Consider the following 17,210-nt stretch of genomic DNA (forward strand, 5'->3'; position numbering starts at 1 on the left):
AATTGCTTGTCACACAATTTTTCCTGCTTAAAAGGACATGTCGCTCAAAGCAGAAAGCCCGGGCTTCCATGAGAGATGTCATTTGTAAGAGACGCAAATTGATGACCTGGCTGCCACACTATTTTCTTGGCCATTGTGATCTGTCATGACTGATGGGAGTCCCCGGTCCGTAAATTGAAAATGAGACATTTTACTCGTCACTTGACGCGAGCTACATGAACAGCCACCATCACCCTTGTAATTCTACCCCACCATGTAGGCAGGTTCATACGCATGGCTGTCTATGCCTCTTTCTTCGTTCATCCTCTATCAAATGTCTGTCTGTAAATAGGTATATAAAATAGCTCAACCAGTGCCGTTAGCACAGCTGAACATCTCGGAATATACTGTTGGCTAGATTGCTGCGTTGCCTCATAAAAGGTCGGCTGCACAGTCAATGCTCGATGAGAAACATGCGCCACCTCTCAAGCACCCTATTGATGCAAATATTTACACCCTAGGGTCTATCTATTGCTCAAGCGGGAAACATAATGTAGTCATCGCCTCCCTTCCGCCTGGCCGTATTGGTCCTACACCCGCAGCAACAACTGCTATATCGCCGTCTCCCCGCCTTTGGTCTGACGGTATTGACTCCCAAAGGGATATTGAGGAGCAATAAATGAATTTCTTGCAATTTGTTCAAATTCCAGATTGTGTCTTATCTCATCTTGATTTCCTGTTACGCGAAGACGTTTTTTCGAGATGCTGTCTTGATTGCCAMCCTGCCATAAGCACTAATATATGGTATGCGGCTCCGGGAACCATCTGGTCAGGCGTATGGCAACTGAGAGTGTGTTTTGATCAAAGATTTAGCTTCAGTCAAAGACATCTTGGGGCGGTCAATCAATGATGGAGTGCGAATTTTGAAGATGCAGTATAGAAGATCTAGCGGATTCAAGTCCACCGAAGTCCTCATCTGGGTTACAACCATCTGAGATATCTCATGGTCCTCTGAAGGCTGAATATCTGATGACAGCTTTCTACTGTCCTTTTGAAGCTCTTCAGTATTGCTGATCACATTTTCTTTGTCTGTCAACTCTGTAGTAGCGTATCGATGTCGTAACCTGACAGAGAGGTTCTACTAATAACGACATATAGCTTGAGAGCCAGAGATATTCAGGATTTACCGGAAGCAAGTCTTTGTTCATTTTCTTGTTTCTGCCTGCTTTTCCTTTGTTTGCCTGTAAGACAATCAATGCCGACCCCTGCTCATTCTTAGGTGGCTGTGCATTGGTAGTGGACTTGGACACCGACCCTGTCAGTCGAGTGCAACTTCCTTGCGCTGGAGGCAAACTCGTGTTATACTTAGATTGTTCGACCACGCTTCTACTTTTTTATTGTAATTGGACATGGTGTGGCCGGAAAATGTAATCGACTAATGAGGGCGGAAATATGACTCTGATTCAGTATTCATGCTGCCTATTCCGCGTCCAGAATAGCCATAATATAATGCTAACGCATACGTATTCCTTGTACCATATTAAAATCGCTCAGCATGCCGCTGTTTAAGACGGGACGTATGGTACATGGGTTGCGGAAGGTACACATCCTACATGTAGAGAAGTCTTGTACCTAGTTACCTAGACTTTTCGTTCATAGCGTGTATCTGAGAACTGATAAGTACTAGCTAAGTCTTCCCAGATATTGAGGTGGTTGCCTAAAGCACCATCCGCTCACTAAGGCTGAGACCACCACTAGATCCATTTCAACACCATGGCTTCAGACCTTGTCGACCGGCCTCGATATGTGTTTGATAGGAATCACCAGGGAGCCAGTGTTCGGTACAGAGGACATTCTTCCTATTACTATTTTCAATTACTGATAATATTCATAACAGTCTCAACTATCAGCATTTTCTAATCACTACACTTACGGACAATCAACTACTGCACCAAGCCACGCAAGACCGTATCGATCTGTCCACCCCGCATCGAGTCGCAGACATTGGGACTGGCACAGCGTAAGTTCAGTCTGGATCGACTTATGGAACGGATACCGACCTATTCATCAATAGGATCTGGCCTATGCAATTAGCTCAAAAACTGCCCCATTGGCAGATAGATGGCTTCGATATATCCGGTGATCAGTATCCTTCTGCCACTTGGGTATCTCCCAACATTACTATCCACGAGCATGATGCATTCCAGCCTTTGCTATCGGAATATCATGGGAAATATGACATTGTCAATCTGCGATTTTTCATAACTCTGCTCAATGGACAGATCTTGAATCAGCTGCTTCAGAATATTATGGCCCTACTTAGTATGTGTATATCGCGATTTCTCTGTCTTGATATTTACAACCACTTACGACTTACACTGCGTAGAACCAGGCGGTCTTTTTCAATGGCTCGACATTGACGCTCCGTCGGTCAAACCCATTGGCCTTGAGCCCGCAAGTATGACCCGAACGTCTCTTGTTGCAACGATGATGAAAAATACACCACCAGATGCCGCTCTGTAAGTGGGATTTTTCTTTCCAATCTAATCTGTTAACTGAAACTTATTTTCCGGGCAGGTGGATTACTCCGAACTGTGATATGGCCACTTCGGCAAGATTTGAAGCCATCGCCTATGACCAGCTTCGCCTCAACGATTTACACCGTCCCATTTGGAATCAGTGTGTCACGATGGGCCTAGAGGAAGTGATCGCTGGCCTTGAAAAAAGAGAATCAGGTGCTGAGAGTGCCAGGGCACAAGAGATGCGCGACATTTTGGACCATCTGTCAAAGGAATTCCGACAGGGGGTTAGCATTGATACGCCATGGTTCTACTTGGTGGTGCGGAAGCCACTTTAGTGGAATGTTTTGAAAGCGCAGAATTGCCAATCTACATAATGCTCACAAAATCGATTATCGTAATTAGTGCATATATATAATCTCAGCGTCTTCCTTAATGCTGCCTGAGGTAGTGAGGCAGTAAGGTACGGAAAATAGTTTTCCGGCGCCGAAGATGGAAATGGCGGCGGGGACTGTAGAATTTAACACATTTCATAACAAGCTACGATCATGGTACGAGATTGACCTAACTTTACCGGGAGGTATCACGTAAAAGATATATGTTTTATGCATGCTATTGCATAGAACGGCGTCAATTGGCTTTTACTAATACTCTCAACTCATGGAACATGCGATCGAGTAAAATATCATAATCCATGCATCGGAATACACGACTATGTCGGCTATACTAGGCAAGACTGTCATGCTTGAAAGCAATCAGAATCGAGCCGGATAACAACTTATATATAGACAACAGAGAAAGAAGGACGACTCGTAATGTCTGTGCCAACATCGTCAAACACCAAGCTCTAAGCTTCAGCCTGCCTGTCTCGCTTGGCTCACGATGTGATTGGGCATTACTAATCAGAACTCCATTCTAGATCAGCCTTGCAGCACTGCACGATGTATGAATAAAATGGACTGATAAGTACTCTATAGTTTCAGCACAAGTTACCAGGCTGTATACACAAACGAAGGTCTGGCTGGAAGCAAACTGAGAACGCCATCTATCCCACCCTAGCCATATCCACGCGCCATGATCTCAGATCCAGAAAAGCGCGCTTTGGTGCAGATATGGCTTTTTGTCATAACACCACTCTACCTAGTCTGGTTCATCTGGTACACCATTGGTATGTGGTACAGACAATCCCCAATTCCGCCTCCGAGCGCAGTGCAGACCAGCCCGCCCTGCACAGACGCCAACTGGTCTGCAGGAAGTGCCTTTTTCACTCTTACAGCTTTGACTATTGGATACATCGCTCATCCACGTGGATGTCTGGTCTGGAATCGTTCCGGTCGCATGTGGCGGTTATCGCCGGTCTTTGCGCTAATCGAGGCTTGCTTTGTTTTCGAGAGGATTATACAAGGATTATTATGGGCGAATGTATCCTTTCCAGTTGTATGTCATACGCTGATGGCGGTGCGAATTGGTAATTCGTGGCAACCGAGTGACATCAAAGCGTTTTTGAAAAAGATGGATGATCATACTGATGAAGAGACTGGATTCGGCAGCAATGGCGATGGGAACGAGATGGCAATATTGAATGGTTATCGACATATCGGACATCTTCCGCCAGAAATTGAGCGAGAGTATCACAGGACATGCGACAAGATATTCCAAGAACATCTGAATCTCGTGCGGGATTTTGAGAGAGGTCCTTCTTTTCGTGTTTTCATATGGCTTCCGATGATCCTACAGGTAATGAAGCTCGCGATTGTCGACGGATCAGGTGCAATCTTTACTCAGATTATTGGCTGGATCTACTTTGGCGCGTGGCTCAGTATAGAAATACTCATGATCACTATTTCGCAACGACCGCTTACAGCACGGGAACGCCTCCAGGCGACATCTCTGAGCAGGCGATGGAGAAAGAGTTTCGAGACCCCAGATCTTCTATCGTACTGGCTCSATAGGGKGCATTCGATAGGATTTTTTGGCAGATGGATGAATTCTGAAATTTTACCGCCATCAACGTTCAGGATAACTCGTTATTCTGCTCTATCCGTTGCAATGTTGAATTGGGGCATGTTATGGACCTTCACGTCAGCCAGTAGTAAGGGCGAGAACCATGAACCGGGCACATATCTCAGCCTTTTTGAATGTACAGTGCGATCTGCAAAAATGTTCGGTCTGTGTCTTGCTACAATGACTTGTGGGCTTCCACTCCTTCTTCAGCAGCTGTTGCACCTTGCCTGGAAGATTTTGAGATCCGTTTTGTGGTTTGATATCGGTTCTCTATGGTTTGAAGATAGTGTCGGTGATCTTGAGCCTCTGTGGCCGGGACATATTGCGGTCTGTAGTTATGTCCTTACCTTTCTGTACTATTCGGGCATCTGGTGGACTGAGCCGTTTGACTGTTGGACAACAACCAAGCCTAGTTATTACGATTGGCTTGGTTGATGATATATGTCTCAGGATAGAGTGTAGCTCGTAGAACAGTCAATGCGGTCATTAATATCTAGAAAGATATTAGATTATTCCTATATATGACCATAAATTATACATGAAGTGAGCTTTCTAGAAATATTGTCTTGAAAAAATATATCTTAGAGTCTTTCAATTTTCTCTTATCTAAGTAAAATCTGTCATCAGATGTATCATATGTATGTGAGATATCAACACTAATGCTTAAGATAATAATATTTCAGCTGCCCTTCACTCACTATAAGTATTTTCTACTTCAGGATTATTAGCACTAACTATGCAACAACAAGTGTCACACCGCGCTATGATTTAGTATGGTTGATGGTTGCCTCTCATATCTTGTTAGATTTATAAACTTTTCAGCCCTAATCAAAACATTCCAGCTGTTCGCGCGATCGTGAGTTGCTGACTCCTAGAAGCGTAGCGATGCCGGTAGAATCCAGAAACACCGCGGATTTCATTGTCGCGAAGGTATGATTTGGTCTGAGCAAGCAGGGGTACATCACGGACGAATTTATCCGTGACTAAAACCATGATGGACATCTGGAAGATTCTGGAAAATATTCGAAGACATTCGACGACCTTCGACAATTTTCGAGAACAGCATCCAGGATCCTTAAGGAGGGTCTTTCGCCAAACTAGGAAGTAGAGAAATTCCAAAGATTTGGCAAAAATGGCTCCAATTTTATTTGGTACACCTCCTCACCAAGTCGCCTCGAACGCGGAGCTTACACCGTTCATTATCGATGTTCCAGACGCCGAGATCAACAGATTGCAGATACTACTGGAAAACTCACCAATCGCACCTCCCAATCGAGCAAACTCTCGCGAAGATGGATCCCTTGGCATTCCAAGGAAATCGCTTGTAGCATTGATAGAGTCTTGGAAGGGTTATGACTGGTAAGAAAAATCTATGGTTCTACTTTTTTAGCTTCAAGAGGCTAATATTTGCACAGGAGGAAGTGGGAATCAACACTCAACTCATTTCCACAGTACAAGATCACCATCGCTGATGATGACTCGAGACGTTACCAAATCCACTTCTTCGCTCTGTTCTCTTCGAATCCAGCAGCAGTTCCTATACTGTTACTCCACGGCTGGCCTGGCTCCGTCGTCGAGTTTTTGCCATTGCTCCTCAGTTTACGTTCTCGATATGCTAATTCCGGACCAGCATCCTTGCCTTATCATCTCATAATACCACATTATATTGGGTACGGTTTCTCTGATCCGCCACCTATTGATAAGGACTTCACGCACGTTGACAATGCCCGTCTGATGTCAAAGATGATGCACACCCTGGGATTTGCTGAGTCTGGCTATGTTGTCCAAGGCGGAGATCTAGGGTCAGCAACAGCACTAGTTGTTGCAAGTAATGATCCGGCCTGCAAGTTGGTCCACGTCAATCTTTTAAATATACCACCTCCACCTGGTCTGGATGTTGAAGCGGACATCAAAGCGGGCAGGTATACACCTGATGAGACACAATCTCTCATTGACACGATGGATTTTCTCAAAAGGAAAGCTGCCTTTATTCAATTCGATGGCACGCGGCCGGCCTTGGCGGGCTTCTTGGTTGCTTGCAGCCCTGTGGGATTACTAGCCTGGATTGGCGAGAAGATGATTACCTGGACGGATGAGACGCCTGATATAGAGTTGATCCTAACCAACGTGGCTCTGTACTGGTTCTCAGAATGTTACCCGACAACTATATTTCATCACCAGCTAGTCGTCGATGACCCTGGACCCCTCACACAGGGCTGGAAGGGAGTCAATGTGCCGCTGGGATATTCTTGGTTCAAGAAGGAGCTGGTAAATCCGCCAAAGGCGTGGATTGACCATGCGGGTAAAGTAAGCTGGTATCGCACACATGACAAGGTACGTTCTTGCCCGATTCTTAACTATTCGAGGACGAGTTGATGCTAATGACCAATTTTGTTCTCGATAGGGAGGCCATTTTGCTGCTCTAGAGCTTCCTGATGTATTCTGGAAGGACGTTGAAGATTTTGTGAATGAATTCTGGAGAAAGCATGATCACTAATGCATTGGGCTTATTTAAATACCGATGTCCTATACCTTTAAATATGGGGCTTAAATGCACGTCGAGATAGAATGTCTGCCTACATGTCATTTAAAGACTTGGAATTGTATTTTCTCCGTCTTTTGTTCTCGACTATATGCAAGGAGTAGGTGTCAGAACTAGGTATGCTTCAGCAGTGCATACTTCTCTAGAGCATACCTACAAAGTCCTTCTTTAAACCTCTAATAAAATTCTCTACATGGAATTATTTGCAATCAATAAACCCAATTGAACAAACAGAATTTTTAAGGGACCACTGTGACGTTGCGAAACCTCACCGTTAGAAATTCGGGAAATAGCACCATATTTACCATTTTTCTTGTGAATTATCTCGCCTGGTCATAAGCAGTTGGTAATCCATCTGGCACCTCGATTCCTGACTGTGATCAACAAATGTAAGGGCAATAAATATCATTATCTTCCCACGGTGGAAGTACTAGTGTCAATCAACAACTTCATCTAGTTGATTAGCTATTACGCGAAAAAAGAGATTTAATCCAGCTGGCAGTTGTTGGTACAGGAAAGGGTTGCTTGTCCATGAGTCAGTCAAGTTATAACAACGCCCAAATGCAGCAGGCAACCAGAGTCATCAGTGTGTTTCGCAATCATCAAAAATAAGCAATTTGGGAGGCCCCTCTTCGTCCACGGTTTTACCCCTAGGGTATCTACTAACTATATCCAGTAAGTTTCGCGTCGTAAGGTGCTTACTTACAAGTTTCTGATTCGCTTAGATTGACTGGAGAAGGCTTTGCGTGCTGGCTCTAGCGCTTCCTTAATTGCTCCTAGAGCTAGCTTTAGGGCTTATGTACAGAGGGCTGGGGCATGAAATGGCTCSCTAACTGTATCATTCGCCTTAATTCGGGTTCGAATTGATTAATACTACAGACTGCTGGGCCCGCCTACCAATCATACGGTGTAGCCACGAAAGCATAAACGAAGAATTTCGAGCTGAAAAAAATGCAGTTTAGCATTGCAGATTGCTATGACCCTGTAAATGTAATAGTGTACTTGCAGCTTAGTGCGTAGCTCAGCTCTCGTTTAGATCCAAATTCCAAATAGTTATGGCCACTAGGGCTTTTAGTGAACCTTGAGAGATATACACCGGCAAAAGGCATGAAAAAGCTAGTCAGGTCCAATCAATGCCCAATATCTCTAGTGGGGTCCATAAAGCATTCTAGACGCATTTTCAGCTCGAGCTGAAGCGGGCTACCAATCGACTCCATTTCCGTATAAGTACAAAGTCAAGCCCGAAGACAACAATGTTTATACTCCCTTAACTTCCATATCACAGGCAGGACCAAGCCAATAATCTTCTGCATTTTCTGTCTTCCTCCTCAATTCTTCATAATGGTCGCGATTTCTGATGTGACGTCAAAACCCATCGTGGTAATCTCCTGCCCTCCAGTTCCGGGACACGTAAATCCCCTTCTTGTACAGGCCGCGCACCTTAATAAACAGGGACACGAGGTTCACTTCATCGCGGGTCCCGAATCCGAAGATAGTATCTGCAAGACCGGTGCAATATTCTATCCCGTACAAACCGCATGGACTGATGAAAAGTTTAAACAAATGCTCTCCATCCCTGAAGGTCCAGAACAATTCGTGTTTGGTCTCAAGAAAAACTTTATCGATCTAACGCCAAACGCGTCGAAGGCGTTAAAAGGCGTTCTTGAGAATCTACGAGAGAGATATGGCACCACGCGGGATATTGTCATTCTTCAGGAGACCTTTGGAATGGGTACATTGCCCTTCTCTTTGGGAGCCCCGCTACCAAAAGGATACACAGAGTTTCCCAAGGTTCTTAGCTTGAGGACAGTACCTTTGGCGGTTTCCAGTATCGACACAGCGCCGTTCGGGCCAGGTTTCCCCCCTGATTCCAGCGAAGAAGGCCGTGCTCGGAACGCGGCTATGTACGAGGCCGGTAAGCTACTATGGGCCGATGTCGCTGAGTACGCGAACAATATATGTGAGGAACTAGGCGCCACTGCGAAAATCGAAGGCCCAATATTGGATTTCTTCTTCACCCTCGAGAACGCGGTCTTGCAGCCCTGCAGTCCGAGCCTAGACTACCCGCGAAGTGATTTGCCGAAGAATACTCGATTCATTGGGGCGCCTCCGAAGAAAGAGATTGATCCAGAGACGACGCAATTTCCTGAATGGTGGGATGAACTAATTGCGGCAAAGAAAGAGGGAAAGAAAGTTGTCTTCGTCACACAGGGAACTTTCTTACTTGATTACAACATGCTCTTGAAGCCCACCATTGAAGCCTTGGCTGATCGGGAGGATGTCTTTGTCGTTGGAGTACTAGGTCAACAAGGCGCCACGCTAGATAGGGTTGACCTACCTAGAAATACGAAAATTGCCGACTATCTGCCATACGACGCGATTTTGCCGTACGCTGATGTTTTTGTCTCTAATGCTGGATATGGTGGTTTCCTGCATAGTGTGATGCATGGCGTTCCAATGGTCCTCGCTGGTCGTGGCCGTAAGTTTTTCTGATTATATCGACATTTGGGTTTCATTGCTAATCGTGGAATAGAGGACAAAGCCGAAGTATCCATGCGAGGCGAATGGGCCGGAATTGCTCTGAACCTTAAAACAGACACACCTAGTGTTGTGGCCCTTCGAGATGGTATAAATAAGGTGCTCGGAAACAGCAGCTACAAAGCGCGGTGTGTCCAGATTCAGCGTGAGAATGAAGAGCTTGGCAACTTGGCCCAGGTGGAGAAGGCCATTCTAGAATTTGCACGAGCTTGAAGATGAAGATACCACTGTCATGAATGCACTACATTGTTCCTCAACGCGCCGGCAGCATTCATCTGGGTTTTAGGATCGAAAAGGTATCCATAGATGTCTCCAGAGAACAAATCAGAGAATAGCCTTAGTAGAAACATCTTCACCAGAGACTCATATTGATTCAGCAAGCAAGTTAGACTATTCCAAATATAGGCAAGCTGTTTTTTTGCAGATCGTGCACTGCAGTTTTAGCTTGACTGGAGTATTGAGATACGGATCGTAATTTAGGTTTCTGAAAAGTTGCGAGCGCAATACGCAGACTTGTACCCATGCACTTGAAGGAGATATATCCACCAGATAAATGATTATCATCATTAGCTTCACTGCAGTGATTCTACACAATCCAACCCCAGTAACGATCTGTATGATTGCTTTCTCTCCTAAGGAAAAAAATCTAAATTCTAACGGAATCTGCACAGCCTCGAATGAGTCACTAACTGGTTGGGCGATTTGCACTGCAATCTTAGCCTCACAGAGAGCTGTAGACGCCCCCTGTAGACGGGGTCTAAAAGCGGAGCTAATAGATACTACGTAAAAGAAAAATTGCTAGCACCTAATATCACTGCATTTTAGCTTCTGGAGACGGTTGCGAGCTCAAGCAGAATGAGACTGCTGTAGAATTTGTATTCAGACTACGAGATAAATATCAACACATTTAAATCAGGGAAGACGATGTAAAGTAGAGTAATGGATATTTTTAAATAACACTGAACTTCTTATACACACGACCTTCAGTTTATTCAGTCTTCCCTTCCGCCGTCATTGATATATTTTTTTCCCTACTAGGTAGTCGGGGAGATCGCTATATATAATATTGGTTGCACTGCAATTTTAGTCTCCTGGAGGGGTTGTGAGCGTCGGAGGACTGCTCTGTGTCTCGATTTGCGGCTAAGTACAGCACAGTACACGTGTACCAATATCGGTCAAATGAATGCAAAGGCTCTAGTGACACCACTTCAAGAATCTCAAGTCGATTCGCGAGATAACTTAAGAATACGCAAAGTATTCCCAATGTGCAGCAAGAAGTAATCCCCAATCAGACAATTTTCCCAGTCTACTTTGTATCACTACAGTAATTTTCAGGCAGACTTATCCTGTAAAACGTTGGAGTAGGCTGAGTCTTGAGATCATTGGTGATGACCTGAGAGAATGAGTGGGAACGCGTAATGTATTGTACTGTGTCTAACTAAAAGAGTAGATTTAACTAGCATAGGCTGCTATGTAGAGTTATTATATAGAGATATATATGCTAATTTAGTAAGGGGGTTTCTTAACAATATCTTGTAGAGAGGCATGCTCACCATCCAATGAGGGCAGGTGAGGGGATTTATGCACGACCCTTACTGCACTGCAATTTTAGATCTATAGAGGGATTGTCATCTGCCGCGCTAACTTAGTAAAGAGTAAATCTTTTAATGCACTACAATTTTTACTGCGCAGTTCAAAGACTACGAATAGCTATGTTGCAATTCACGATCTTCGGAGCCTCAAGTTTGTTATGATGTAGTTTCAAGCAGCTCTACAAGAATCAGCTTTGTCCTCATCACTCTTGTGGCAAGTCATCACGTACAATATCTAGGCAGTAAGCTTGACTAGGCTAAGGCTTGGGACCGTTGCAGCGGGCTGTGCACTGCAGGATTGATAAACACAGCCATAGTTCGCGCTGCACTGCAATCTTAGCTCCCTGGAGGGATGAGAAGGGTAGAAATTGGGATGCATCGAATCCTGCGTCGGCGCACTGCGGTTCAAACTCGTTAGGAGGATTGCGAGTCTAGCTTGCTGTAGGATAATTAGAATTATATTTAATTCTTCTCTTTGTTAGTCTCTAAGCAGATAGTTAATTCTAATATAATTTTTTACAGTGCTAAGCAGCTTGTCTTATTTTTATTACTTTTATAGTTAAGTAATTATATAGTAATCTCTAGTAGTTTATATTTTTTTAGTATGCTATTTAGGTATTAATAGACTAAGTATAAGAGATCTACTAGTCATAGTTGTGCACTGCAATCTTAGCTCTGTGGAGGCAGTGAACTTTAAAATTTTGCTGTGGTTGTAGGCAGATTTCTAGACAGATTCCTATGCGTATACACGGCAATCCTAGCTCCATAGAGGAAGTGGACGGGCCCAACCAGTGGAATCCTGGAAGACGAGAAGCCGATATGGTAGATATGACCAGGGTATGATTTGTAAAAATCATATTATAAAACGACAACAGCTTTATTTAATACCGTTTTGCAAACCTTTCCCTGGCACGAAAATCAAGTAGGTAGTATTCCCCATCTATCTCATAGAGACACAGTCGTTTGCACCTTCAGAGTAACAACTAACACTCTCTTCTCTTTCCTCTAGAACAGCACTAATAATTTTCTAGTCTATATATGGCTGGATCCGGAATAACCCTAGCTCGTGTAATTTTCTCCCTAGGTATTGCGCATTCGCAGATTCGATACACCCATAAGTTACATGTATCACTGCCTTGACTTAGGTACCTTGCCATTGCTTTCTTCTACACCAGTCACTATAACATGATATATACAGGTTTATACTATAGAATGGCATCACGCTGCACTACGCAATGTCACATATAGGCCTTACGAGCTTGTTGCAGTAGCAGTGCGAGGGAAGCTATAAGCAATCTGTGGAAGGAATGCTACAGGCTCGGTCGTCTAGCTTCGCTGCAGCTCAAGAATTTCAAAGATGAATAAAACAAACACAATCATTCTCCATGTGGGCTCGACCAGTAAACACATGTGGATTGCTCCAGGCTCACTATCAGATTTATGATTAATCGCATCTTTAGTGCAGGGCCGTAACGTAATTCCGCACTGAATACCTAGCCAATCGAAAGAAATATAACTAAAAATAGATCAGGACCTCAATTCTGATCAGAGCCATTTGTAATTAGTAGGGCAAGACAATAATTAATAGTTTCTTTCTTGGTCAACCCGATTTTAAAGAATTTCTGTACTATAAAAGTTACTGCGGAAGAGTGTCACTCTGCTCTGTTGCGTCTTGTGTAACACTAAGCAAGGAGCCTCAATACAGAGAAGACTTATCTGGCAAGAGGAGCAAGTATGCTACCTAATGCCAGAAGGTATCGACTTACCTATGAATGATGTCTGCATCTGCAAGGGGACATATTTTTTTACAAAATATGTAAAGTTAGGGCTAGGGGTTTCCGGTGGGCTGCCTTATAAATACCATGATCTCGGTCTCCTCTTAAAAACTACCTGTTGTCGTCCATAGACTCCAACATCTTGTTTCACATCTACCTATTACCCTCCGAAAGACACAAGAAGTTGAACAATCAAAAGGCTTGAATCTTACCTCATGTCTTCTACTCGGGGGCAACGCATCCAAACCAACTGCCAGACCATCTGGGGTCCTGGTGATTATGATATCGGTGTTGAAACTGACGACTGGACATCGTACTATGCAATCGTACAAAAGGACTACGGGACCTCATTTGGGTCGCCCTTGACTATGACTGGGATATGTCGTTCAGAAGACCATGCATGGAGAGAGTTAGATCGAATGTTGGACGCCTGGGCTACGCAAGCGCAAAGTGCACGCCCAATGACAGATGATGAAGCGTTGAAGATATTCGGTGGACCCAACGGGGTGAATAAGCCTGTCTTGAAGCAGTTTCTCGCCATGATGAAGGAAAAAAACCTGTAAGATCGATTCTGCGGGTGGCTTGATTGGGTTGGACAATGGGTCGTCAGTCCAGTTCGTGTGAACGGAGCTTCTAAACTGTCTCACTTTTACATCGAATCTTTGATTATTTGTAGCTACAGTGCTGTACTAATTTAATATCGTAGCGGATGAGACTGACTCCTCGTTCGTCTTAATCCTACTAGCTGCTTGGAGTCTATGCATTAGAGGACTGTTAGAAAATTTATACAGCTAACTTATTGAATATCACATGACAGTACGACTGTAAGGGATACGCGGATTTGAGGCTGACATGTGGCATTTCCATCATCGTCCAATGAGGTATATTGGGCATACATGCATGCACTCTTGGCGCTGTACCTGTGTCAGGCGTTTCGTGCATGACTAAATTTTATATTCCTTCTCTCGCGTCTCTATCTCTAGGTATTCAAGTTCTACAGCAAAATTTTACAATGAATAGCCCAAGGTTCATCTGTGCCAACTGGGGCACGGAGCAGACAACTTGCCAAAAAGAGGGCAAATACACATGCAAAAATTGTTGTCTTATATTGGTCAGCTCATACCTAAATAGCCAGATGACCTATGCAAAGGAGTGGGTCTTGACATATGTGCTTACAGTATTGCGGTCCAATATGCCAAAAGTCCCACTGGCCTCACCACAAGATTGCATGTAAGTCGGCCCTGGGTAAGGATACATGGCAGCCCGCCTGGGTCCTTGAAAACAGAACTCCCGCATTTATGGGTACGGGCATCGGAGAAACTTTTGGAGCGACGAAATACCTTTGGGGTAATGTCCCTGCTTTTGACGTCCTTGAACTGGGGTCGAATGAAGGAGAAGAATATGAAGGAGATCTTCGTATCTTATTTGCAGGTACGTATTATTACCTGTCTAGTCTGGAGACTTATTTGAAACCGAAATATCTTTTTCAATAGCTTCTGGAGACCTTCGGAATCTTATCAAGACGATTGCCAATCTTCCGAGCAGCTACAATCACCTTCTTGAAGTCACGTTAAATGATAGAGATTTTGATATCGTGGCCCGCAATCTGATTCTGCTTCTTGTTGCACTAGTTATTGGAAATTCTCATGAGGCTGTTGATTGCATCATTCACTTGTGGTACTCGACTCTCGTGCGTGAATCAGATATTCGCATTCTTCATGATCGTATACGGCCTTTGATCGAAGATGTCTGTGAAAAGACCAAGAAAAAGTCACCTGGAACTCTTCTTGGGAAGACCTGGACATTTAATCATTGCTCGCTGAGAGTTGTCCTCGAGAAATCATCATGGGATCGCCTTTTACAGATTTTCAACAAACCATCAGGCTTGACAGCCGAGGAGGCACTAAAAATTCGTGCAGCTAACACCTTAGCCTTCTCAAGGAGAGACTATCGCGACCGATATATGTCCTGCCTATCCCCTACCGAGCGAATCTCTTTTCACAAGTTTCGCCAGGATGGCCTTTTGCTTCCGTTCGGATTCCCGCGCCAGGATTTTAGGGCGCCAAACCCGTGCGTCAGCGGAACAAGTTAATTTTCAAAAGTGATGTTGACATGAAATAGGACATTCTTCCAAACGGTTGATACCTGGCCGATGAAAGACAGTGCAAACCCCCTTGATGGGTGGCCATTAAATGAGGTTTTGAATACAACAAGCGGAGCTGCAACTGCTGATACCTACGGCAAATTATTCTTTTACCTTAGCGATCTACTTTTCTCCTTTTTGAATCGAGTTTCTAGCTCAAGTATCTCCTTCCGACTTCTTCACCTTGATGCCTCTTTCCTTCCCGGTAGTCTTGATACTGATTCTTTTTGCCGCATTGATGTAAGTTCTTAACACCGTCAAATACGCTCCCCACTCCCCCCGACTGGATATCTTTTGAAGATAGGAACCACAGTTTTTTGACATGCTATGCGTGCACATATCACGAGACTAATATCCCTACGCAGGTGTCAAACATCTCGGATATGGGCTGGCTAGGAATTCACCGTACATTACATTTGATGATTCCCTTACTTCAAAGTCCGGTGCAGAACCCACATGCCACCCTGATAACGCTTTTCATGAATGCAGTTGAGGAGAGCTTGACCGACGATGATAGAATGCTAGGCTTGACTCCCCATAGTCGAGCAACGAGAGATCTACTCAGATATCTCCCTCCAAAAGGAGCAAGAAACTCCAAATACGATCCTGCACTTATCAAGTTCAATATTGGTCGGGATCTTGTGACAACCTACGACCACGTTTTTGACAGGTAAGTTTGATTCTGACGAAGCAGCCAGGCTTTGTCTTACTGTTATTATAGGTTCCTAAAGGATTTTGAAGTCCACAAGGCTGGTCATGTATTCGGCGCAATGATCAAAGAAAAGCATACTATCATCGAGAAATGGCCTTACAGGCTAAAACTACGACCTGGCCAGCCAGGAGCTCAAGATGAGTTTGACCGCTGCATGAGAAAAAGTGTTTCAGGGAAGGAACGCTATGTGGAGTGGAAGAAAATTCATCCTGGTCTGCTCTGAAGAATGTGCTATGTTTCCGTTGTACTATTGTCAAGGCCGGCGAACCTCGCAAATATACATAATTCAAAGTCATTTTGTAAAGAAGAATTGTGTTTTACTTCATCAGATAGGTCTCCAAATTTGAATATTAATTAGCTCGATACGTCTACTCTACAAAGCTTTTTTATTGCGCATGGCATCTTCTAAAATAGAGATTAAAATTCTCTGCACATGAGGGGCAGATGAAAGAGAAGAGTGTGTCAGTTGTTACTCTGAAGGTGCAAACTACTATACAGCTTTGCTTGCCTTCGTCACTTTTGTGCTGGCTCATCAACCTAGCAAGCTTGGGTAATGTGCAATTACCGGCCTGATGAGTCATGGAATAACCAGTATGATAAATGAAGTTATAAGAGTTCGCACTGCGGGATTTGCTGTCTGGAGGGATGAGGCTCAACTCAAATGGCCCGGGTGTGCACTGCAATTTTAGCTCCTCAGAGGGACTGAGAGCGACCTCGGGGACATAATACGTGAAATTTGTGTCCCAACGCTGCGCCTTTCTAAGTATACTGCAATTCTAGCTTCGAAGAGCATATAAAATAACAGGCCTAACGAATTGGATCTAAGGTGGCGTTGTGTCTTTCTAATGTCCCCGGGATGGTGGCTTACTGCACTGCAATTCTAGTTCTTGGGAGGAGATGTGTCTCCGAGTCTCGATTCCTTGCGAAACTGGGGTGGGACTGTCTCGTGACTTGGGGTTTTAAGAATTATATCGACGCATCCAAATCAAAGAAGACAGGCTGGAAATGATACAGCAAGAGCAACAAGCGGTCGAACTGAATCCCCGCTATGCTTTGCAGGTTGTTCACATTCTAGGCTGCTTGACTGTGTAGGCAGCTAGAAGTCCCAATCGACGTTGTGTGACGCCAACACCGAGTCACATTTTAGGCAGCATTCTCCCAGTCATCTCCCCAGAAATCGCCACTTTCCAGCAATCGTGAATAGGCAGAACCTTTCAGCGTGTTGCCTAGATCTCTCTATCCGTCGCATTGTTTCGATTCTATCTGGTGGCATTGTTGCCGATTTGTGCGCGTCGTGCGGACTCGTTCGAACGAGTCCCTCGCAGCTGGTTCATGGTCGAGAGCGACGAGTAGAGTCATAGCGATAGGGCGAACGGATCGGCATGCTGTATTGCTTTCAGACAAGA

The 17,210-nt window shown here is 44.4% G+C and overlaps 4 protein-coding genes across 4 annotated transcripts; all 4 read left to right on the forward strand.

Moving 5' to 3' along the window:
- Positions 1–1,752: 1,752 nt before the first annotated feature.
- Positions 1,753–2,836, forward strand: BHQ10_008394 (uncharacterized protein; the record flags this gene model as incomplete). Its single annotated transcript, XM_040881194.1, has 5 exons — positions 1,753–1,820; positions 1,877–1,999; positions 2,054–2,301; positions 2,366–2,498; positions 2,557–2,836. 5 exons carry the CDS (start codon positions 1,753–1,755, stop codon positions 2,834–2,836), a joined length of 852 nt encoding a protein of 283 aa, XP_040736896.1.
- A 2,798-nt stretch (positions 2,837–5,634) lies between these two features.
- Positions 5,635–6,999, forward strand: BHQ10_008395 (uncharacterized protein; the record flags this gene model as incomplete). The annotated part of the gene is made up of 3 exons (XM_040881195.1): positions 5,635–5,861; positions 5,918–6,836; positions 6,907–6,999. The coding sequence occupies 3 exons, from the start codon at positions 5,635–5,637 to the stop codon at positions 6,997–6,999; spliced, it is 1,239 nt and encodes a 412-aa protein (XP_040736897.1).
- Positions 7,000–8,385: 1,386 nt separating this feature from the next.
- On the forward strand, positions 8,386–9,795 carry BHQ10_008396 (uncharacterized protein; the record flags this gene model as incomplete). The annotated part of the gene is made up of 2 exons (XM_040881196.1): positions 8,386–9,523; positions 9,578–9,795. The coding sequence occupies 2 exons, from the start codon at positions 8,386–8,388 to the stop codon at positions 9,793–9,795; spliced, it is 1,356 nt and encodes a 451-aa protein (XP_040736898.1).
- Positions 9,796–14,141: 4,346 nt separating this feature from the next.
- BHQ10_008397 (uncharacterized protein) lies at positions 14,142–16,027 on the forward strand (the record flags this gene model as incomplete). Its single annotated transcript, XM_040881197.1, has 6 exons — positions 14,142–14,179; positions 14,235–14,380; positions 14,443–15,019; positions 15,071–15,332; positions 15,458–15,762; positions 15,814–16,027. The coding sequence occupies 6 exons, from the start codon at positions 14,142–14,144 to the stop codon at positions 16,025–16,027; spliced, it is 1,542 nt and encodes a 513-aa protein (XP_040736899.1).
- Between the last annotated feature and the right edge of the window lie 1,183 nt (positions 16,028–17,210).

Source organism: Talaromyces amestolkiae, assembly GCF_001896365.1.
Source record: "Talaromyces amestolkiae strain CIB chromosome Unknown scaffold19.1, whole genome shotgun sequence".
Lineage (NCBI taxonomy): Eukaryota > Fungi > Ascomycota > Eurotiomycetes > Eurotiales > Trichocomaceae > Talaromyces > Talaromyces amestolkiae.